Source organism: Narcine bancroftii, chromosome 2, assembly GCF_036971445.1.
Source record: "Narcine bancroftii isolate sNarBan1 chromosome 2, sNarBan1.hap1, whole genome shotgun sequence".
In the NCBI taxonomy this organism is placed as follows: Eukaryota; Metazoa; Chordata; class Chondrichthyes; order Torpediniformes; family Narcinidae; genus Narcine; species Narcine bancroftii.
The window spans coordinates 119,201,959-119,220,559 of NC_091470.1; the positions used below are offsets into that span (position 1 = coordinate 119,201,959).

The window sequence follows — 18,601 nt, forward strand, 5'->3', positions numbered from 1 at the left end:
AAATGTCAACCTGGGAATGTGTCCCAGGTGTATGAGGCTATCTCGTTGCCCAGCCGCTATGCCTATCAACAACAGCTGGGCATGATGTTTCCCTGAAACATGCAGTGGGGAGGGGGGCCGGGGGCAGCATCAGCTGGCCTTCGTACCCCATCGTTGGTGGTAGAAACAGCAGTCAGATGTCCTCAGACAGTTGCTCCAGAAAAATCTGATCAAAGAGCAGGCGAGGCTTGTGCCCCTCGGCCAAAGCCAGCATCTCGCTCGTGAGGACGGATGGGGGCCTGCCGCCCCCCGGCCATTGATGCGCAGCAAACGGACGGAGCGCTCGCGCCTTGAAAGCCCAAAAATGTGGGTTAATAGCTCTTTTAGGGTCTCATATTTGCCCTCTTCTGGAGGCTGCTGTTCCTTGCTGCAGTGTCCTGGGCTAGTGAGATTACCACGTAGAAGTACTTTGTGGGATCATTGGAGATCTGCTGTAATTGAAATTGAGCTTCTGCCTGTTCGAACTGTATCAGTGGTTCCGATGTGCAGAACGTTGGCAGTTTTAGTGAAACTGCGTGGAGCATAAACTGATCAATCATCTTTGGGTCCAAATTCAGTTTGGACCATTCGGGGTCACCAACGTAGTGAGGCGCTACTACAGACCAAGAAAAGAACAACATACACACCGATGTAAGTAAAGTTGAGATTGATTTATTGATCTCCTTAGCTCTGCTTTTATAGACCCAGCTTCCCACCCCAGGGCCCGGTGTTCCCACCACTGCGGGTGGATGTGACATTACCGGCGAGCTGGCCTTTGATTGGCCCTGGTTCCCGCCATGCTGGCTCCTGGCCCGTGAAGGCCATTAGTATGCGTGGGCTTTCCGCGCTCACCACGTTACTCCGCCATTTTGAGTGCTGGTTCGCTTGCCAGGTAGCGGGCCACTACAGGTTAATGTTATTAAGATGAGTATCCTGCCTAAGTTTTTGTGTATTTTTCAAGCTGTCCCATTATTTGCTCCTAAATCTTTTTTTGATTAATTGGACTTAATTATTTCCACTTTTATATGGAAAAATAAGCATACTCATTTGGTGAAAAAAAATCCTTCAAAATAAAGGATATGGGGGCTTGGAATTATCTAACCCGAGAATTTATTACTGGGCAGCAAACATTAGATGTATCATTATTTGGATACATCATAATGAATATTCAGCTGCCTCGGGATGGTTTGACTTAGAGATTAAATCCAGTAAAAGACATCCTTTTATCTCAATACTTGGAGCACATTTGCCTTTCTCACTCTCCAAACTAACTGATAATTTTGTAGGTAGGCATACTTTACATATTTGGTTCCAATTTAGAAAGCACTTTGGTTGTCACAGATTTTTATTAACTAGTCCTATTTTATGTAATTCATTTTTATAACCCTCGGGTCAAGACACTGGATATACTCAATGGTCTAGGTTAGGTATTCAATAGACCAAAACCTTGCCTCTTTTGAGCAATTAATTGCCAAATTTAAATTACCAAATCAACATTTCTTTCGCTATTTACAGATTAGGAGTTTCTTAAACTCCTTAAGAGTTTAATGTTAACTGATTTAATGTTAACTGGGAAGTATATAATTTCAGACCTAATCAGAAAGGGCAGCATTCAGCTCTTTATGAACTACTTTTAAGATTTAGCAATAGTTCTTTATCTAACATTAAGAAAATTTGGGAACACGACTTTCAACAACTGTTTGCTGAAGATACATGAGAATCTATTTTGAAACATGTACATTCATCCTCTGCTAGAAATCCCTTATTACAATTTAAAGTAGTCCCGAGAGCCCCCTACTCCAAAGTTCAATGAGCTAAATTTTACCCCATATATCCTAAATGTGAGGTGTACAATTCAGGAAAGTACTTTATATCATATGTTCTGGCTATATGCCTTTGTAACTGCTGGAAGGAGGTAATTACTACACTATCTTTAATTCTTGATATCAGTCTTTCTCTGAAAACTTTTATTGCTATTTTTTGGAATGAGTGGACCAATGGACATAATTTTAACTCCATCTCAATCCCATATAGTTGTTTTTGCTTCCCTGATTGCTAAAAGGCTAATTTTGGTCCAGTGGAAAAATGTTGTCCCTCCCACACAGACACAATGGTTATTGGATTTGATGGCATCCCTCTCTCTGGAGAAAATTAGAACTATTAAAATGAGTATTAATTTTTTTTCTCTTTGGGTTTTTTTCAATAATTTTCAAAATTTATAGATCAATTATTTTTACTTTTTATTAAAAATATTTTATTTCTTTTTTGTTTTTTTGAGCTATTAGTATTGAAATTAGTAGTTGATGCTTGGCTTTCATTGTAATAGCTCAAATAACAGGTTGGGGTTAGAAATTACAATTATTGTAGGTTTTTTCTTTTCCTTTTTTATCATATATATCTTGTTTACCATTGTTTAATGTCTGTAATTTTAATTTACTGTTACCTGAACTTTATATCATAAGTAACAATGTATTTGATATTATTTTCTCAAAACCAATAAAAAGATTGAAAAAGAAAGATGTTGAACATTTCAAAGTGTAATTGATGACCTACTTAACAAGTTTAAAAAAAACAAGCAAGATTTGTGCTTTTCATGAATTAATGCAGTATTGTTCTCTGCCACTCCCTCCTCTTTGCAGGGACACAGATTCACATCTATCAAGCTCTACCTCAGTTCGATTTTATCCACACGATCTGGTAAATATTGCTAAAGTGTGCCTGAAAACTGTTGATTGGTTATATATTTTGGAAGCTGTGCATCTCCAACAGGAATGGCTGCAGAAAAAGGAAATGCTACAAAAGTATCTGAAGCTGTTTACCTTGTGGGGTATAAAATATTTTCATCTTGAGTTGAATCAATCATGAGACACATTTCTATCTTTGTATGTTGCATTTTTTGATTTTTGACACCAAGTAGATTTAAACTGAGATTGACCTTTTTTTTCCCCAGTTGTACAAGTGCAGTGGTTCTCAACCTTTTTCCTTCCACTCACATCCACTTTAAGTATTTTCTCTGCCATCTGTGCTCTGTGATTAGTAAGGGACTGCTTAAGGTGGGTTGTAAGTAGGAAGGGAAGGTTGAGAATCATTGCTCCAGACTCAATTATTACTGAAATATTTTGCTTGAGAAAAATTGTCATTGGCCCATTTCCTTTGGAGTTCTGAAACCATGCACATAACGAGTCAATGAGGTACAATTACAACAGTGGTTTTCAAACTTTTTCTTTCCACTCACGTACCAGCTTAAGCAATCCCTTACAGAGCACCATTGGCATAGGGAATACTTAAAGTGGAATGTGAGTGGAAAGAAAAAGGTTGAGAACTACTGCACTGAGTTAACATTATACATCAGTATCAGATTAAATCTGCTTGTTGTCAAAGATTCCAAAGCCACATTGTATTCTGATTTTCTATTACCAACAATATAAAGGAATGAACAGTACAAACAGTTGAAACAAAAAACCCATAATGGAATGTAAATCTGTGCTAAATTGTACCTTTGACTTTCCTTAATTCCTGATTATTCTTAACAGATTAAACAGTGGTTCCATCAATAAATCTAATAGAAAGCTAGTATATTGCACTGCCAAGTGCTCTTTCAAATTCATTTCAAAAAGAAGAATTATAGTTGATGAATATTGACCTTGGTTTTGGAATTTTGTTCAGAATACTCACTTGCTGGAGCACGTCAGTTTTGCTTTGTTAATAATTAAATTTCCAGGCTTTCTCCAAATCACTAACATAGAGCAACATTTTACGTGAGTGTATTCCATGCTCTGTTTTAACCTAACCCATATACAGTTGTCTCTTCCACAGATTCGACTGAACAGGTTGTTGACAATTGACCCTGATCTCCTGGAGCACCAGGACACCGACCTGAGCCCCGACTTGCAGGATCATGCACAACCACAGGAGGAGGCCCAGAAAATCAAGCACTACTACCGATTCTGGCTTCTTCCCAAGATATGGATCGGAGTGAACTTTGATCGCCTGACCCTATTGGCTTTATTTGACAGGTAAGAGATTTGACTATTTGAAGGGGCCTGTTCACTCAATTCCAGACTAGTCTGCTTCCTTACAAAGTAAAAATTTGTGACGGAAATGCGTCCTTTTTTTACCTCCAGTTTATTTAATATATAGTTCCTGAGATGCTGGCAAGCCTCTGTATTATTCACCATGAGAAAAATAAGACAATGAGTGTCAGTTGGCTATTCATCTGTAGAAGTGATCATAATTCTCACCTGATGTCTACACCCAGGCATCTTCTACATTCACTGGAGAATGGAAGCACGACCTGAATTTCACTGCCCTAAAGCCAAAGCCAAAAGGCACTGGCCATTTAAAGGTGTTCCTATCAGTGTTCCTGTGTTGATCCAGCTTTTCCCCAGTGAGGCTTTGTATCTCTTGCATGCTTCTCGTATTCCTTAATTCTCTAGCTTACCGTTTCAGGATTGGAAAGGTGAGCTTGCTGGCTCAGAGACCTAGCATTGAACACCAAGGCCCTGAATGTTGACAGGTCCTCAAGTTGCACAGCTGAAGCATATTGGCTGGTTAAGAACAAGCCATTCCTATCTATCAAAGTTCACTGCTGATGAAGTCTCTCAACATTCAGAAGTGGCAAAAAACAAAATAAACCATTAAAATTATTAACATTTACAGACAAAACAAACAACTGAAACACTTGTGATTTACTGCTGAAGGCCAGGTTAGAGGAAATCATGACGGGAGACACCGAAGTTCAATTACGATCTCTGCAGGATCATCAGAGAAGCCAAATGATGGTATTTCACCAAGCTCAAGTTCCAGAAGAGTATCACGGACACACGGCCACGATGGCGGGGCCCGCATTCTATTGGGGCGCACAAAGCAAAGCCGAGCAACAGCACAATGCTCCCTGCCGAGCGAATAGTCTATGCTCACTTTGAACAGGGAGCCAGCAGGGAGGTGACATCCATGTCAACAACTACAAGCGATGTCACACGCGTGGTCACTGCTTCTGAAGTCAGGGTGGCCTTCCAGCGGGTAAACCCAGGGAAAGCGACTGGTGAAGATGGGGGGGGGGGGGGGGTGGGGTTTCCCGGGAGTGCCTACAGCAGGACACAGTTACTACTTGCTTCAGGAAGGCCACCATCAATCATTCCAATAACAGGCCTGGTTGATGTTATGAAGTGCTTTGAGAGACTGGTCATGACTTGCAGACAGCCTTAACCCACTTCAGTTTACCTTCTGTACACAGCAAAAAATCAACACACATAACCATGTTGAGCTTGTAACTACTTTCCATTTTAAAAGTATTTTTCCAGTTACAATTGCTAGCAGGCGATCTGTTCTTTTGAGCCTTTGCAAGCAGCATGTGAAGGGAAATGCACCCAAATTTACTTGCCTACCTCCAAATGAATATGCAAGTGAATCTTGGAAAATTGTTAAAATTCCAAACTTTAAATAGTGCAGAGTAAGAAAGTAAATAAAGAACTTTGCCATGTTCATCCTTTTTTTTCAATTTGGCAAATATGGGTTTTGCTGGTTCACAGTTTTCCCACAAAATCGGATTGAATCCTGGAATCAAATCCTCAAGAATATGGGTAATATACTGGAATAATATTTCTGTTTTTTCCCTTAGGAATCGTGAAATTATGGAGAATGTTTTGGCAGTTGTTTTGGCAATTCTCGTTGCCTTTCTTGGATCTGTTTTGTTAATAGATGGATTCTTTAAAGACATTTGGGTCTTCCAGTTTTGCCTGGTTATCGCCAGCTGTCAGTATTCACTTCTGAAGGTATGTGGTGTTTTATTGTTTATTTTGCATGACAAAATATTTTTAAAAATGGAAGCAAATTACAATTTCTTCATTTCATCTTAATAGAGTGTTCAACCCGACTCCTCTTCTCCAAGACATGTGAGTTTAATGAGTTTGTTCTTTGATTAAAAAGTTCTATTATTTTGTCACTGTTATTAATTCATGGGGAAAACAATGAAAAGATCTCGGAGTGTAATGCCTATTTCCAGATTAGAAAATCTGATTAATATACTGACATCTTTGAAACTGTAACAATACATTCTGAAATAAAATTAAACCATGCTTAGTTATAGTTCTTCAGTTAATTTATTTATCTGAATTATCTGTCGGGCCATAAGATGGAGCAGAATTAGGCCATTGGAACCATTGTGTTTGTTTCACCATTCGAATCATAGCTATATTTTTAACTCAGCCCTATTCATCTTCCTTCTCTACGCAAACTTTAACACCCTTACTAATCAAGAACCCATCAACCTCTGCTTTAAATATACCCAATGACTTGGTCTCCACAGCTGTATGTGGCAATGAGTTCTACAGCCCTTTGAGTAAATAAATTTCTCCTCGTCCTGTTCTAAAGAACATCCTTTCGTGTTTCACCACATTCTTTCCATCCTTTTATTCTGAGTCTATGTCCTTGGATCGTAGACTCTCTTACGACGAGAAAAATCTTATTCACGTCCACTCCATGCAGGCCTTTTGATATTCAGTAGATGTCATTGAATTCCCTGTAAACTCCAGTGAGTTCAGGTCCAGAGCCATTAACCACATCTTGTACATTAATCCTCTCAAGCTCTTGCAAACATTTTTCACATATTTGATTATGTTACCCCCTCTGTCAGGACATTCCTGAAATCAACCCCACATGCTCAGTGCTGCCAGAAGTGGGGTACATTTCCTTATGAGCTATTGCTTGGGGCAGCACATTTGGTATAGTGGTCAGCGCAACGCCATTACAGCACCAGTGATCCGGACTGAGGTTTGAATCCTGCATTGTCTGTAAGGAGTTTGTACTTTCTCCCCATGTCTGCGTGGGGTTTCCACAGGGGCTCGGATTTCCGCCCACTGTTCCAAACTTACCGGGGGTGTAAATTGGGCGGCATGGGCCATTACTATGCTATATGTCTGAACTTAAATAAAAATGTTCAAATAAATAAATTTAATAAAATCTAAATATATTGGGGTTCTGCTCAATGGTACTAGAAGCTGGGTAAATTTTCCTTGCAAGCCATCAATGGAGGTTCTGCTCATGTTTGTCAGCCTCGTGCACTCCATGGTATAAGCAGGAAAATACTCTGTATTTAGGTGTTGTGATAGTACAGACCTATCACCAATGTATATAGTTACAGTATCTAGAGTATGTAATGACTGTGCTTACAGCGATTGGCTGAGAGCTTAGCCACACCTACTGTCTGGGTCTTAAAGGGTTGTGTCCCTAGCCAGGTCGGATCATTCCAGACTGGTCGGCCACCTGTGAAGAGCTCCTGCCTTTTGCTAATAAAAGCCTTGGTTTGGATCAACAAGTCTTTGGTTCTTTCGACGAGCTCTACAGGTGTATATGCAGCTTCTGAGAGAGAAGCAGAACAGAACTGAAGCAGCCTTTAGTCTATAACATTAACAGTTTTCATCTGACTGAGTATTACTAGCATCTTGAGCCTTTAATTAAATTTCCAGAATCTGCAGTTGCTTCTGTTCTTTTTGTGTTGAATAGAGTGTGATTACAACCAGTTATTTATTGTCTTAGCTTTACTTTCTGTGGTTGGGGTTAAGCTCAGAGCAGTACTGCAGAATAACTTTTACCTTCAACCAAATGATGCTTATTCAGTCTTTTGTTTTCCTGTAGGGGCATAATCGGATTATAGCTTACAGTAGGCCTGTCTACTTCTGCGTATGCTGTGGCCTAATCTGGCTCTTGGATTACGGGCATAAACATACATCAGCGACAAGATTCAAATTGTATGGAGTGGCTTTTACCAGTCCTTTACTTTTGGCTTCTGCCAGGGATCTTGTCATGGGTAAGGATTCGTGATCAAAAGATAATTAGGATTTAAAATGACGTTTAAAACAAAAGTATGCTTTTGAAGATCCGGATTGACAGACCGGCCATTCCAACTCAATAAATAATAGACATTTTGTTTTAATTTTGCAAATTAATTTCATTGACATCCTGCTCACCAGTCTTTTAATAGTGGAAATACACTCTTTAAAAGTTCCTTCTCTGACAATTTTATGGATTTATTGCTGATTTTTAAAAAATGCATAACGTGCACTTTAAAACCTGGCATTGAGATGTTCCCAAGCAACATATCTTGATATTTAAATGCTAAAGTTATTGATTTATTTTTGCAACTTGTATGGTGCGTTCTTCCTCGTGTACAGTTTCTTAGTTGCTTAAGATGGAAAGGATTGTAATAAACTTTGTCACAGAGGGTGACTTGCTCCATCCCAAGCTTTGAAGCAGATGCGTTTATTTTGGATGAACATTGAATATTTCTGATCATTGTTAATTAGGCAGAGAAAGGTTGTATATTTGTGGACCTGTTTAGAATTGCCTTTTCCACATATCATGAGCTGTTTTAACAATTCAGCATTTTTAATTTGCATAATGAACGCCATTGAACATTCTCATTAATAAAAAATGATGGAGTTTAATGTTTTTAATGTCTTACTGTGCAAGAAAAGATATCCCACCTTACAGTTCCGAGAAAACTATCAAGCAAACCCGCTGGCCTATTGAATCCCACGTCATGAGCGAGAATATGTTCCAACACGGTTCTTTTTTCTCTCTCACATTATTGCCATTTTGCCGGGTATGACCCAGTGACTCTAACCGCTGAGGAAGCTCACGTTAGACTTGGGGGATGGGCAATGCTTGTTGTGGATAAGGAAAGAGTTGTAAGAAGTGGGGATTTCTGAGGTTGGCGGATCAGGATTCGGGAGGAAAAAGGTGGTGCAGAAAGATTTTAGTGCAGTTTGAATTGCTGAGACTTTGAGTAGAGGTTGAGCGTAGCCCTCTGGATTACTTCAAGGAGTTGGTGTAAGGGCTGGCCACACCTATGGGGGTTTCCGACCAGGTTGAGGAAATGCGTCTCAGGTAAAGAGTGCACAATATTGCACTCTGAAATGTCTCTTCACATGTCCTTAGACTAGAGAGGGTATGTCAAAAAAGGGACTTGCCTTGACACCCAAACTAATTGTCACAGTGACGTTGTATCCAAATTTATTTTCCCACAGTATTGAATGACTAAAAATAAAATTTGTTAAATCTTTTGCACTTTGTTTATTTCCACACCAATTCCACAGGGTTGGCTTTCTCTGGGCATCACCCATACAGCAATAAGAGGAAGTGCATGTTTGAGTGTTTGCTCTACCTTGGTTAAGTCTCCCACTGTCATTGCATTCCATAGAAACTGACCAAGGAAGATGGTGGTACTGAGTATATATGTAATACATATCCAGTAAAGGCACAAATTATTTTTTTTCATTTATGCCAGTGGTACTCAACCATTTTCTTTCCACACACTTTAAGCAATCCCTATGCCATCAGTGCTCTGTGATCAGTAAGGGATTGCTTAAGGTGGAATGTGAGTGGGAAGGGAAGGTTGAGAATCACTGCTCTAGACCCAATTGTTACTGAAATATTTTGCTTGAGAAAATTGCCATTTCCTTTGGAGTTCTGAAACCGTGTCTCTTTCCACCCACATATTCCTTACTAATCACAGAGCATCTTTGGCATGGGGATTACTTAAAGTGGAATATGTGAGTGGAAAGAAAAAGGTTGAGAATTGATTTATGCTAAAATAGCGATAATTCCCTTGTCCTCCCAACTACTTGTCTTTTTAGAGTCAGACAGCATGGAAACAGGCCCTTTGACCCAACTTGTCCACACCAACCAAAAAGCTCCTACCCTAGTCCTATCTGCCTGCGTTTGGCCCAGATCCCTTTAAACGTATCGAACCTATTGTGCGTCCAAATGTTTCCTAAAACATTGCAATAATACCTGCCTCAACCACCTTTCCTGGCAGCTTATTCCATACACTTATCACCCTCTGTTAAAGAAGAGGGATGTAGGTACCACTCTTTACATAAGGACAGACATTGGTGATGTAAAATGACCTGTCATTGAGGAGGTAATATCAGTGAGATTGCTGCAGATGGACATGGTCATCCAATTGACCAAAATGGAAAATAATGGATAAAATTCACATTTTCATCATAATTGCAGGATTTAGATTTGCATTTACCAACTTGGTTCTTTGAATTGCCAGTACAAAAAGGATCAATGTTTAGATGCAGGTTAATTCCCTATATATTCTATTGAGAAACCTGCTGGTTTACAGTAACAATGTAGGCAGAGGTTGTCGCTTTGTAGCCACGGTTCTTAGTCACCATTACAGGAATAGGAGATGTAAGTACCGGTACTTCAAACAAAAGCAGTAGAGAGTTCATCCAGAATTGGAACATTCCTAAATCGATGATGTATAGAATTTTTTTTAATGTGCATAAATAAACCTTAGAAGGTTATTGATATTATTAAGTAGATTTTCTGAAAATTAGTGTTGAACGAAACATGAAGCACAAAATACTATTGGACCATCTCAAATTATGGGATCCCAATTACAGGAGTTGATTGAATTTTTTTCTGAGGCATGTCAGAAGTAATCATTTGAAAGGCCCAATATAATATTGACAAGTTGAAACAAATTTGCCATTCAGCAATTCATCTATTTTCTTTTCTGGATCAGTGTCAGCAAACCTGGGTTCAAATCCAGCGCTGTTTTTAAGGAGTTTATACGTTCTCACTGTGAGCTACAGTGCACCGGTTTCCTTCTACCCTCCAAAACGTACAGGACTGGTAGGTTAATTAGGTGTTGATGGGCAGCATGGGTTTCAATGGCCAGAATTGGACGTGTTGTAAATAAATTATGAATTTGCTGATGGCACCAAAATAGTGCAATGGAGAAATGGAAAGGAGAGGATGTAGTGAAATAACTAAGATTCACAGCAAGGCTGCAATATGACATTGATAAACTAGCCGTCTAGGGGAGTGCCATGGAAGTATTCAATATGGAAAATGTAAAAAAGAAGGAAAAGGTGCACATTAGAGGATTATTTTTTGGATGGCTAAATTAGAAGAGATCTTATGGTGATAGTTAAAATTAACATAACATTGTATAGATTTTTTTATCCATACATAAAGGAGTTGTTGCAGAAATTATTAAAGCTGTTGGCATGATATTTATGTATATGGTCAGATACTGTCATGGGAAAGATGGCTGAATTGCAAGAGGGGTAGTGTGGAAATAACTCGAGGTTGATATTCAGTTTGAGGGATTAAATTGTGAAGAGGCATAGGTGAGTTCGCATTTTTTTTAAAGAGAAGAAATTAATCTTAAGGATGACCTTTTGAGATTGTTGGTTTATGAAGGATTATAGCCTTGGTTTGATTAAAGTGTATTGAGAAGAAATCCAAAGAGTGCAAGATAGTTGCAGAAGTGGAATAAAGGCAGAATGTTTCATGTTAGGTTAGAAGAGGGTTTCTCAACAACAAACTATTATTAAACAGATTTTATTAGTTTAAGTACAGCAGCATAGATTCAAGGAGTAAAATTAAACTCCAGCACACCTATTTTCAGAGCCATTAATATTTCTAGTAAATCCTGACTCTTGATTGACCCTTCCCAGAGTAAGTAGTATTAGGAGTGTCAATTACATTTTGCTAAAGATGTATGATTTTCAGACAAAACCATAGAGTTCACCTACACAGGTTAACCTCAGCTGCAAAAAGTATTGAGATGGCTTCTTTCCCTCCTGACTTCACTGCTGGTATATGGAATAACTAGTACTCTCTCGTTTGTTTTCGGATGTACGTAAATATGCACGCACACCTACGTAAACATATATAGAGTGTGTCAATTTTTATTAGGTTCGCTTCTTTCTGACATTTTGTTTTCTCTTTATAGCTTTTACTTTATGTTTCCCAATAATCTTCTTTATTGGGTTGCTTCCACAAGTAAATACGTTTGTGATGTATCTTTGTGAACAATTCGATATTCATGTGTTTGGAGGAAATGGTGAGTATTCTGCCATTTGTCTTTTTTTGTGGGTTAGGTCATCTGATATGGGAAAATATCCTTGTCCTTTAAGCATCTTCAAATCATATTCCTCATTAATTTATTAAAATAGTTTTAATTGAATTTGATCAATGGGGATTCTACTGTATATTCATTACATTGAATCTTAAGTCTGTGTTTCAATGAAAGTTCATATGAAAGGTAACCAATGTAACTTTTAGATTTTTTTTTCACGGAAGTATTCAATTGCCACTTGCATTTACATTTTTCAGCTACCACGAACCTCGTTGCATCCGTCTTCAGTTTAATTCGTAGTATTTTGGCCGTGGCTTTGTTATATGGGCTGTGTTATGGTGCACTGAGGGTAGGTACTTTATATTGTTCTCTCTTTTTGAAGGTATTTCTGTGTTGTAGAGGTAATTGCTCCTCAGCAGTGACCGTCTTGGAGAGGTGGAGGTTCAACTGCAGCATAATCTTTTGAAAGGTGTTTACACCAACGACATCAAGTAATGAAGAGGATTTTTGTGATACGTTGATTATGAAAGCATTTTTAAATAAGATCTTTAATGTCACTTGACAAAAGAGACGTGGATAAATTAACCTGGGTTGATTAAAGATGCATAGGCAAAATAACACCACCTAACCCTCCCAGACCTAATTACTTATGTATAATGTTCTGAATAAAGACATTCTTATAATTTCCCTCATCCAAAGATTCCAATAGAATGGTAAGGGAAGGGACTTGTATGTTAATGAAATATTGCAAACAAAATTGGCAAACAGACAAACCATTCTCAGAATATGATTGTGTCTGGCAAGCTCAGTTGTTTCTCATTGAATGCCTTGCCAAATCTTAAATTGAGGCTCCCTACTTGTAGATCCTGCAGCTAGAGAAAACAACATCTGGCCTGGCACTTTCCCACTGTATCCCCCCCTCTTAAACTCATTGTCAAGTTTATCATGAGACAATGGTAAGAGTTTTGTTTTTAGAGCATTCCAGCTAAACACCTCATGGATAAGTACAGCAAGTAAAATTACAGAAGGACAGAGTTACAGAGAAAGCGATTGCAGTTAGCACACAAAAATGCTGGAGAAACTCAGCAGGTCCTGCAGCATCTATAGGAGGCAAAGATATGCAGGTACACAATCCTTTATCCGGAACCCTTGGGGGACAGTGTGTTCCGAATTTCAGACTTTTCCGGATTTTGGAAAGTCCGATTTAAGCCCACCCGAATTGTGCTGCTGTATCCACCCCCACCCCATTCCAGCCGCGTTGCTGTCTCTCTGCCTCGCCCGCCCGACTCACGCTGCCGGTCTCCTGCCTGCCCGACTCAAGCTGCCAGTCTCTCTCTTCCTCGCTCGCCCGACTCGCGCTGCCAGTCTCCCCCTTGCCCGCCCGACTCGCGCTGCCATCTCTCTCTCCCCACTTGCCGGATTTTGGAGCTTTCCAGATTTTAGATCTCCAGATTTTAGATGTCCGGATAAAGGATTGTGTACTTGTATTACCAACATTTTGGATCTGAACCCTTTGTCAAGGTATGAGCACAAAGCAAGCATAGGTCTGAATAAAAAGACAAGAAGGGGCATGGGGAGGAGAACAGGACATAGATGAAAATAGATAGGAGGGCAGAAGAGAAAAGCTGAGAATTGATTAGGGGAGGAGGATAGCTCTGTGAATGCAGAGCTGGAATAAAGACTGAGGGAACGGAAAGAGAGAGAGAGAGTCAGCCAGAAGAAAGACATGGGGGGGGGGGGGGTGAAAATAGTGTCCTAATGGAAAATGGAGAGGTTGGTGTTAATGCTATCTCATTGGAGGGTGCCAAGGCCAACATGATGTGTTGTTCATCCAATTTGCGGGTGATCTCAGTTTGGCAGTGCATGAGACCATGGACAAACTCTTGGCATGGGAATGGAGCAGGGATTGGAATAGGTTGAAATTGGGAGAACCATGGTATCGCAGCATTCAGAGTGAAGTTGCTCAATGAAGCAATCTCTCATTCTGTGTCCATTCTCTCTGAAATAGAGACCATAACAGAAGTAGTAATCTTGTAGATGGCCATTGCAGATTCACAAACATATGTACTCGTGTAATATTTGATCTTAAGTCGACCCCGCCCCCATTTTTCGGCCAAAACAATCACATGTTTTCCTTATATCCCGTGTAAAAGTCAACCCCCCCCAACAATATTTTTTGCTACCCCCCCCCCCATCCAAGCTCTGATGCCCTGACCGCAAACCCTCACTTCGACCGCCCTCCCATCTGAGCTACTGTTACCTGACCACCTGCCCATCTGAGCTCCCGACACCCCAACCGTGAATCCTTGCCTCATGCACCGGAGCTCCCAACACCCTAAACATAGACCTGGCCAACCGAGCACCTGACGCCTTGAACAACTCAGGTACTTACTGTGGTCAAAAATAGTATCCATGTAAAAGTTAACTGCCCAAATTTGACCTGAAATTTTGGTCCTCAAAACTTGACGATATATGATAAATCTGATGATCTCAGACCTCAAATTCGGAAATCTCCTTCCTGAAGGGTGGAAGGAGAAGAGAGTGTGGCCAGGCTGGGTTGAGTCTTTTAATATGTTGGGCTCTTTTTCAAAGCACCAGGAGGTATGGATGGAAAGGCGGAGGGTTTTTCTGATAGTTTGGGCCAGATTTGCAGTATTTTGTGGTCTTGGGCGGAGCAGTTCCCATTCTATGCAATGACACTCTGCTAACAGGAAACTTTCAGTGGCGCATTTGTAGAAGTTGAGGGATGCTGGTGATGTGCCAAATTACCTCAGGCTTTTGAGAGGAAGTAGAGACACTGGTGCCCTTTATTGGATATCACATTGACATAGGTGGACCAGGACAGGCCATTGGAAATATTTGCTCTTCAGAATTTAAAGCTGTCCCAACCTCTGTGCCGTTGGTGTGGGAGGGAGAGTGAGATCGACCCTTTACCTGGAAGGTTGCGGCCAGCTCCTTGGTCTTGCCAATGCCCAATCACTGAGCAGCAGCAAACAATGGGCCAGAAACTGTAAAACCCAAGCCATTAATAAATAACATTGAAAAATTAGTGTTTTTATCACTTATAACAAAATTTGGGTTTGAATGGAAACAGTTTGATGATTTGATTAGAGCTACAAAAAAATAGAAATTTTATTAGAATCATCGTTTAGAGAACACCTTCAAACTGCAAGCAGAAGCAGGTAAAAATAATTTACCTTTTAAGAATTGAAGATCCTGGTTTAATTTTCAATGTGAAAAATGAGTAAAAAGCAAACTTAATTGTCCGTCATGAAAAGTGAACCAGGTTATTCACTTCTTGAATGTGCAAATAACAAAGATTTAATGACATTTTGCTGTGTTTGCTTTCTACTTATATGAATTATTGATGAATTATTATTTCTATTTATATGAATTATTATTGCTCTAATCATTTCACCTAATACTGATAGTTTGTTAGCATTGATTCTAAGGCCCACAATAAAATAAAAATCATGACCTTTTATTCAGGAGGCCTGACCTCTTTTGTTAAATTATACTTTGCTTTTGATAAAATTTCATGATCTAAAAGCTGAATTTGCACTTACACATGATCTGTAATAACTATCTCATTCAGGAATTTTAAATCTTGTTTTTTTTTTTGATTTGCTGCTATTTTTCAGGATTCATGGGATGCACAACACATTCCAGTTCTTTTCTCTGTCTTTTGTGGCCTTTTGGTTGCTGTTTCATATCATCTCAGCAGACAAAGCAGCGACCCCTGTGTCCTGATGTAAGTGATTCAATTTCAAGGAGAAAGGGTTCTTGTCACAAGTTCACAACATGGCAGTAGAAAACTGCTCTGAGTTAATGTAACAGTTGCAGCAACAATGATCAGATTCGAATCCACTGCTCTCTGGAAATAGTTTGTGTGTTCTACCTGTGTCCACATGCGTTCCCTTCAGTGCTCCAGTTCCCTCCCACGTTCCAAAGACCTATGGGGTTAATACATTGTGTGGCTTGAGCTCCAGGAGGGCCTTGTCTCTGAATTCTAAATGTAAAACTGAAGGGAAACAAATATTTGAATTGCTTATAGACATTTATGCTCTGGGATCTTTCCACAAGCAAACTCTTGAGCATTTGCGGCATGACATTTGGGGCTGGAAAGATTAGCATGTTGGTTAGTGCAATGCTATTACAACGCCAGTGACTCGGGTTTGAATCCAGCGCTTTCTCTAAGGAGTTTATATGCTCTCCCCATGACCTGCGTGGGTTTTGCCCGGGTGCTCCGGTTTCCTCCCACGCTCCAAAATGTACAGGATTGTAGGCTAATTGAGTGACACAGGTTTCAATCGCCAAATGGGCTTCTACCATGATGTAAATAACATTTAAAATGTATCAGATTTATCATATTATATCAAAGTCTTCCTGAATGCCATTTGACTTCACATCTACATTGACTTTAAGGAATGCATAAGCTCCTACTGTCTAAGGAACAAGAGTTTTAAAAAATCGCAACTTGTTTCCTCTTGGTACCTTGGGATATTTTGTTCCGTTCAGATGAATTGTCAAGTTGGACAATTGTTCCATAATTCAGAGTTTTTTGATACGATCATGAAACAGCAAAGAAAAAATGCTAAATTGCACAGCACTTGTTCTGAAGAGAGAGTGCAGAGAAGGTTCACGAGAATGTTGACAGGATTTCAGGGTCTGAGTTACAGGGAAAGGTTGTGCAGACTAGGGCTTTTTTCTCTGGAGCATAGAAGATTGAGAGGTGACTTGATAGAGGTGTTTAAGATTTTAAAAGGGACTGACAGAGTAAATGTGGATAGGCTTTTTCAATTAAGAAAGGGGGAGATTCAAACTAGAGGACATGGTTTAAGATTGAAGGGGGAAAATTATAAGGGGAACATGAGGGGAAATTTCTTTACGCAGAGGGTGGTGGGGATGTGGAATGAGCTTCCGGCAGACGTGGTCGAGGCGGGATCATTGGTTACATTTAAGGAAAGACTGGATCGTTACATGGATAGGAGGGGACTAGAGGCGTATGGACCGGGTGCTGGTCAGTGGGACTAGGAGGGTGGGGATTTGCTACGGCATGGACTAGTAGGGCCGAACTGGCCTGTTCTGTGCTGTAAGTGGTTATATGGTTATATGAATATATTACATTCCAAAGGTATTTTGCAACCAATAAAGTATGATTGAGGTGTTCTCACTGAAGACAGCTTCAGTCAATAAAAATGAGATAAGTTTTGGAATATTGCTTGAGGGAATAAATATTCAGATTTTAGATTTTTTTATTGTCATGTAATGTTACACAAAATTGCCTTCTGTCTGGCATCGCTATTAGTGTAACCCAGTGCCCCTTACAGTAAAAGAGAAAGAAAAGCAAAAGAGAGTCCCTTCAGAGTCACTGAGGTTCTGTGGATTTGCTTCCACCGCTCCTGCAGCCGCAGACTCCATTAGCAACCTGAGCTTCAGTTCCAAACCTCCGACACGCTCAGGAAGCCAACAGCACCCAAGGCCCTTTGGGAGCCATTTTTGCCCTTAAGGGATAAATATTGATGGGGGAACTATCTCAAATTCTTTTTTCCAAATACTGTGGTACCATGGGATTTTTAAATTCCCATCCAGAAAAATGAATCAGATAGAACCTTGATCCTGATTTGGAGTCCAGATACAGAGTCTTGACCTGAATTGGTGTCTACCCCTCTGCCTCCACAAGATTTCCTCCAGCAATGTGTTTTTTGCTTCAGATTGAAATGTCAGCAATCTCTTGTGTTTCCAGCTAAACATAGAGATATTGAGAAGCAAGGTCTATTTAAGGTTCAAGATAAATTAAAAGTTCTGGAATTGCTCAATAAAAGGCCAGCATTTATGGAGGGAGAAATACTTTGTCAGTGACCATGAAGGAGATTGCAGCTAATAAATAAGAATTTCTGTCTGCACGTGGAGGGTTATGGGTGTGAAGTAGGGGAAAATTAGATTGTCGTGGAGTACGTTTACATGGGTTGGCACAACCTTGTGATGAAGGGCCTGCACTGTGCTGTAATGTTCGATGTTCTGTTCCATTGAAATCTGTGGCAATTTCTTTGAAAAGGAGATGAAAATATATATGGGCAGTATATCTTCAAACCCTGGAATGGCGTTAAATTCAAATTTAATATTCAGGTTCTGTAGGTCAATAGCACATGTTTAGTCGATGTTTTAGAGAATGATAATAGTTAATAGACGTACACTGCCCTCCATAATGTTTGGGACAAAGACACTTTTTCCCTTTATTTGCCCCTGTGCTCCACAGTTTTAAATTTGTAATCAAACAATTCACATGTGATTAAAGTACATATTCCTGATTTTATTCGAGGTTATTTGAAGACATTTTGGTTTGACCATGTAAAAAATTACAGCACTTTTTATACATCATCCTCCATTTCAGGGCACCATAATGTTTGGGACATTTGGCTTCAAAGTGTTTGTGAGTACTCAGCTAGGTTTAATTGATTCATTGGTGCAGGTACAAGGGAGCTGGGGTTGCTTCTAAGCTTTTGATCACCTTTGGAGTCTGTAGTTGCCACTTTTCAACAGGAAGGCCATAGTTGTGCCATTGAAAGTCAAAGAAGCCATTGTGAGGCTGAAAAACAAGAATAAAAGAGTAAGATACATCGCCCAAACCTTAGGATGACCAAACTCAATGGTTTGGAACATCATTAAGAAGAAAGATGGTATTAGTGAGCTCAGTAATCG

General features: G+C 39.7%; 1 protein-coding gene across 6 annotated transcripts in view; it reads left to right on the forward strand.

Moving 5' to 3' along the window:
* pcnx1 (pecanex 1) overlaps positions 1-18,601 on the forward strand; it is a 250,671-nt gene that overhangs the window by 147,229 nt on the left and 84,841 nt on the right. For 5 of the 6 annotated variants that reach the window (XM_069918117.1, XM_069918120.1, XM_069918118.1 and 2 more), the window contains 8 exons: positions 2,658-2,715; positions 3,820-4,034; positions 5,639-5,792; positions 5,880-5,912; positions 7,654-7,825; positions 11,774-11,884; positions 12,157-12,248; positions 15,541-15,650. In XM_069918117.1, the coding sequence (XP_069774218.1) occupies positions 2,658-2,715; positions 3,820-4,034; positions 5,639-5,792; positions 5,880-5,912; positions 7,654-7,825; positions 11,774-11,884; positions 12,157-12,248; positions 15,541-15,650 (945 nt within the window). The remainder of the gene's footprint in view (positions 1-2,657; positions 2,716-3,819; positions 4,035-5,638; positions 5,793-5,879; positions 5,913-7,653; positions 7,826-11,773; positions 11,885-12,156; positions 12,249-15,540; positions 15,651-18,601) is intronic. The other variant, XM_069918119.1, reaches the window with a different exon arrangement.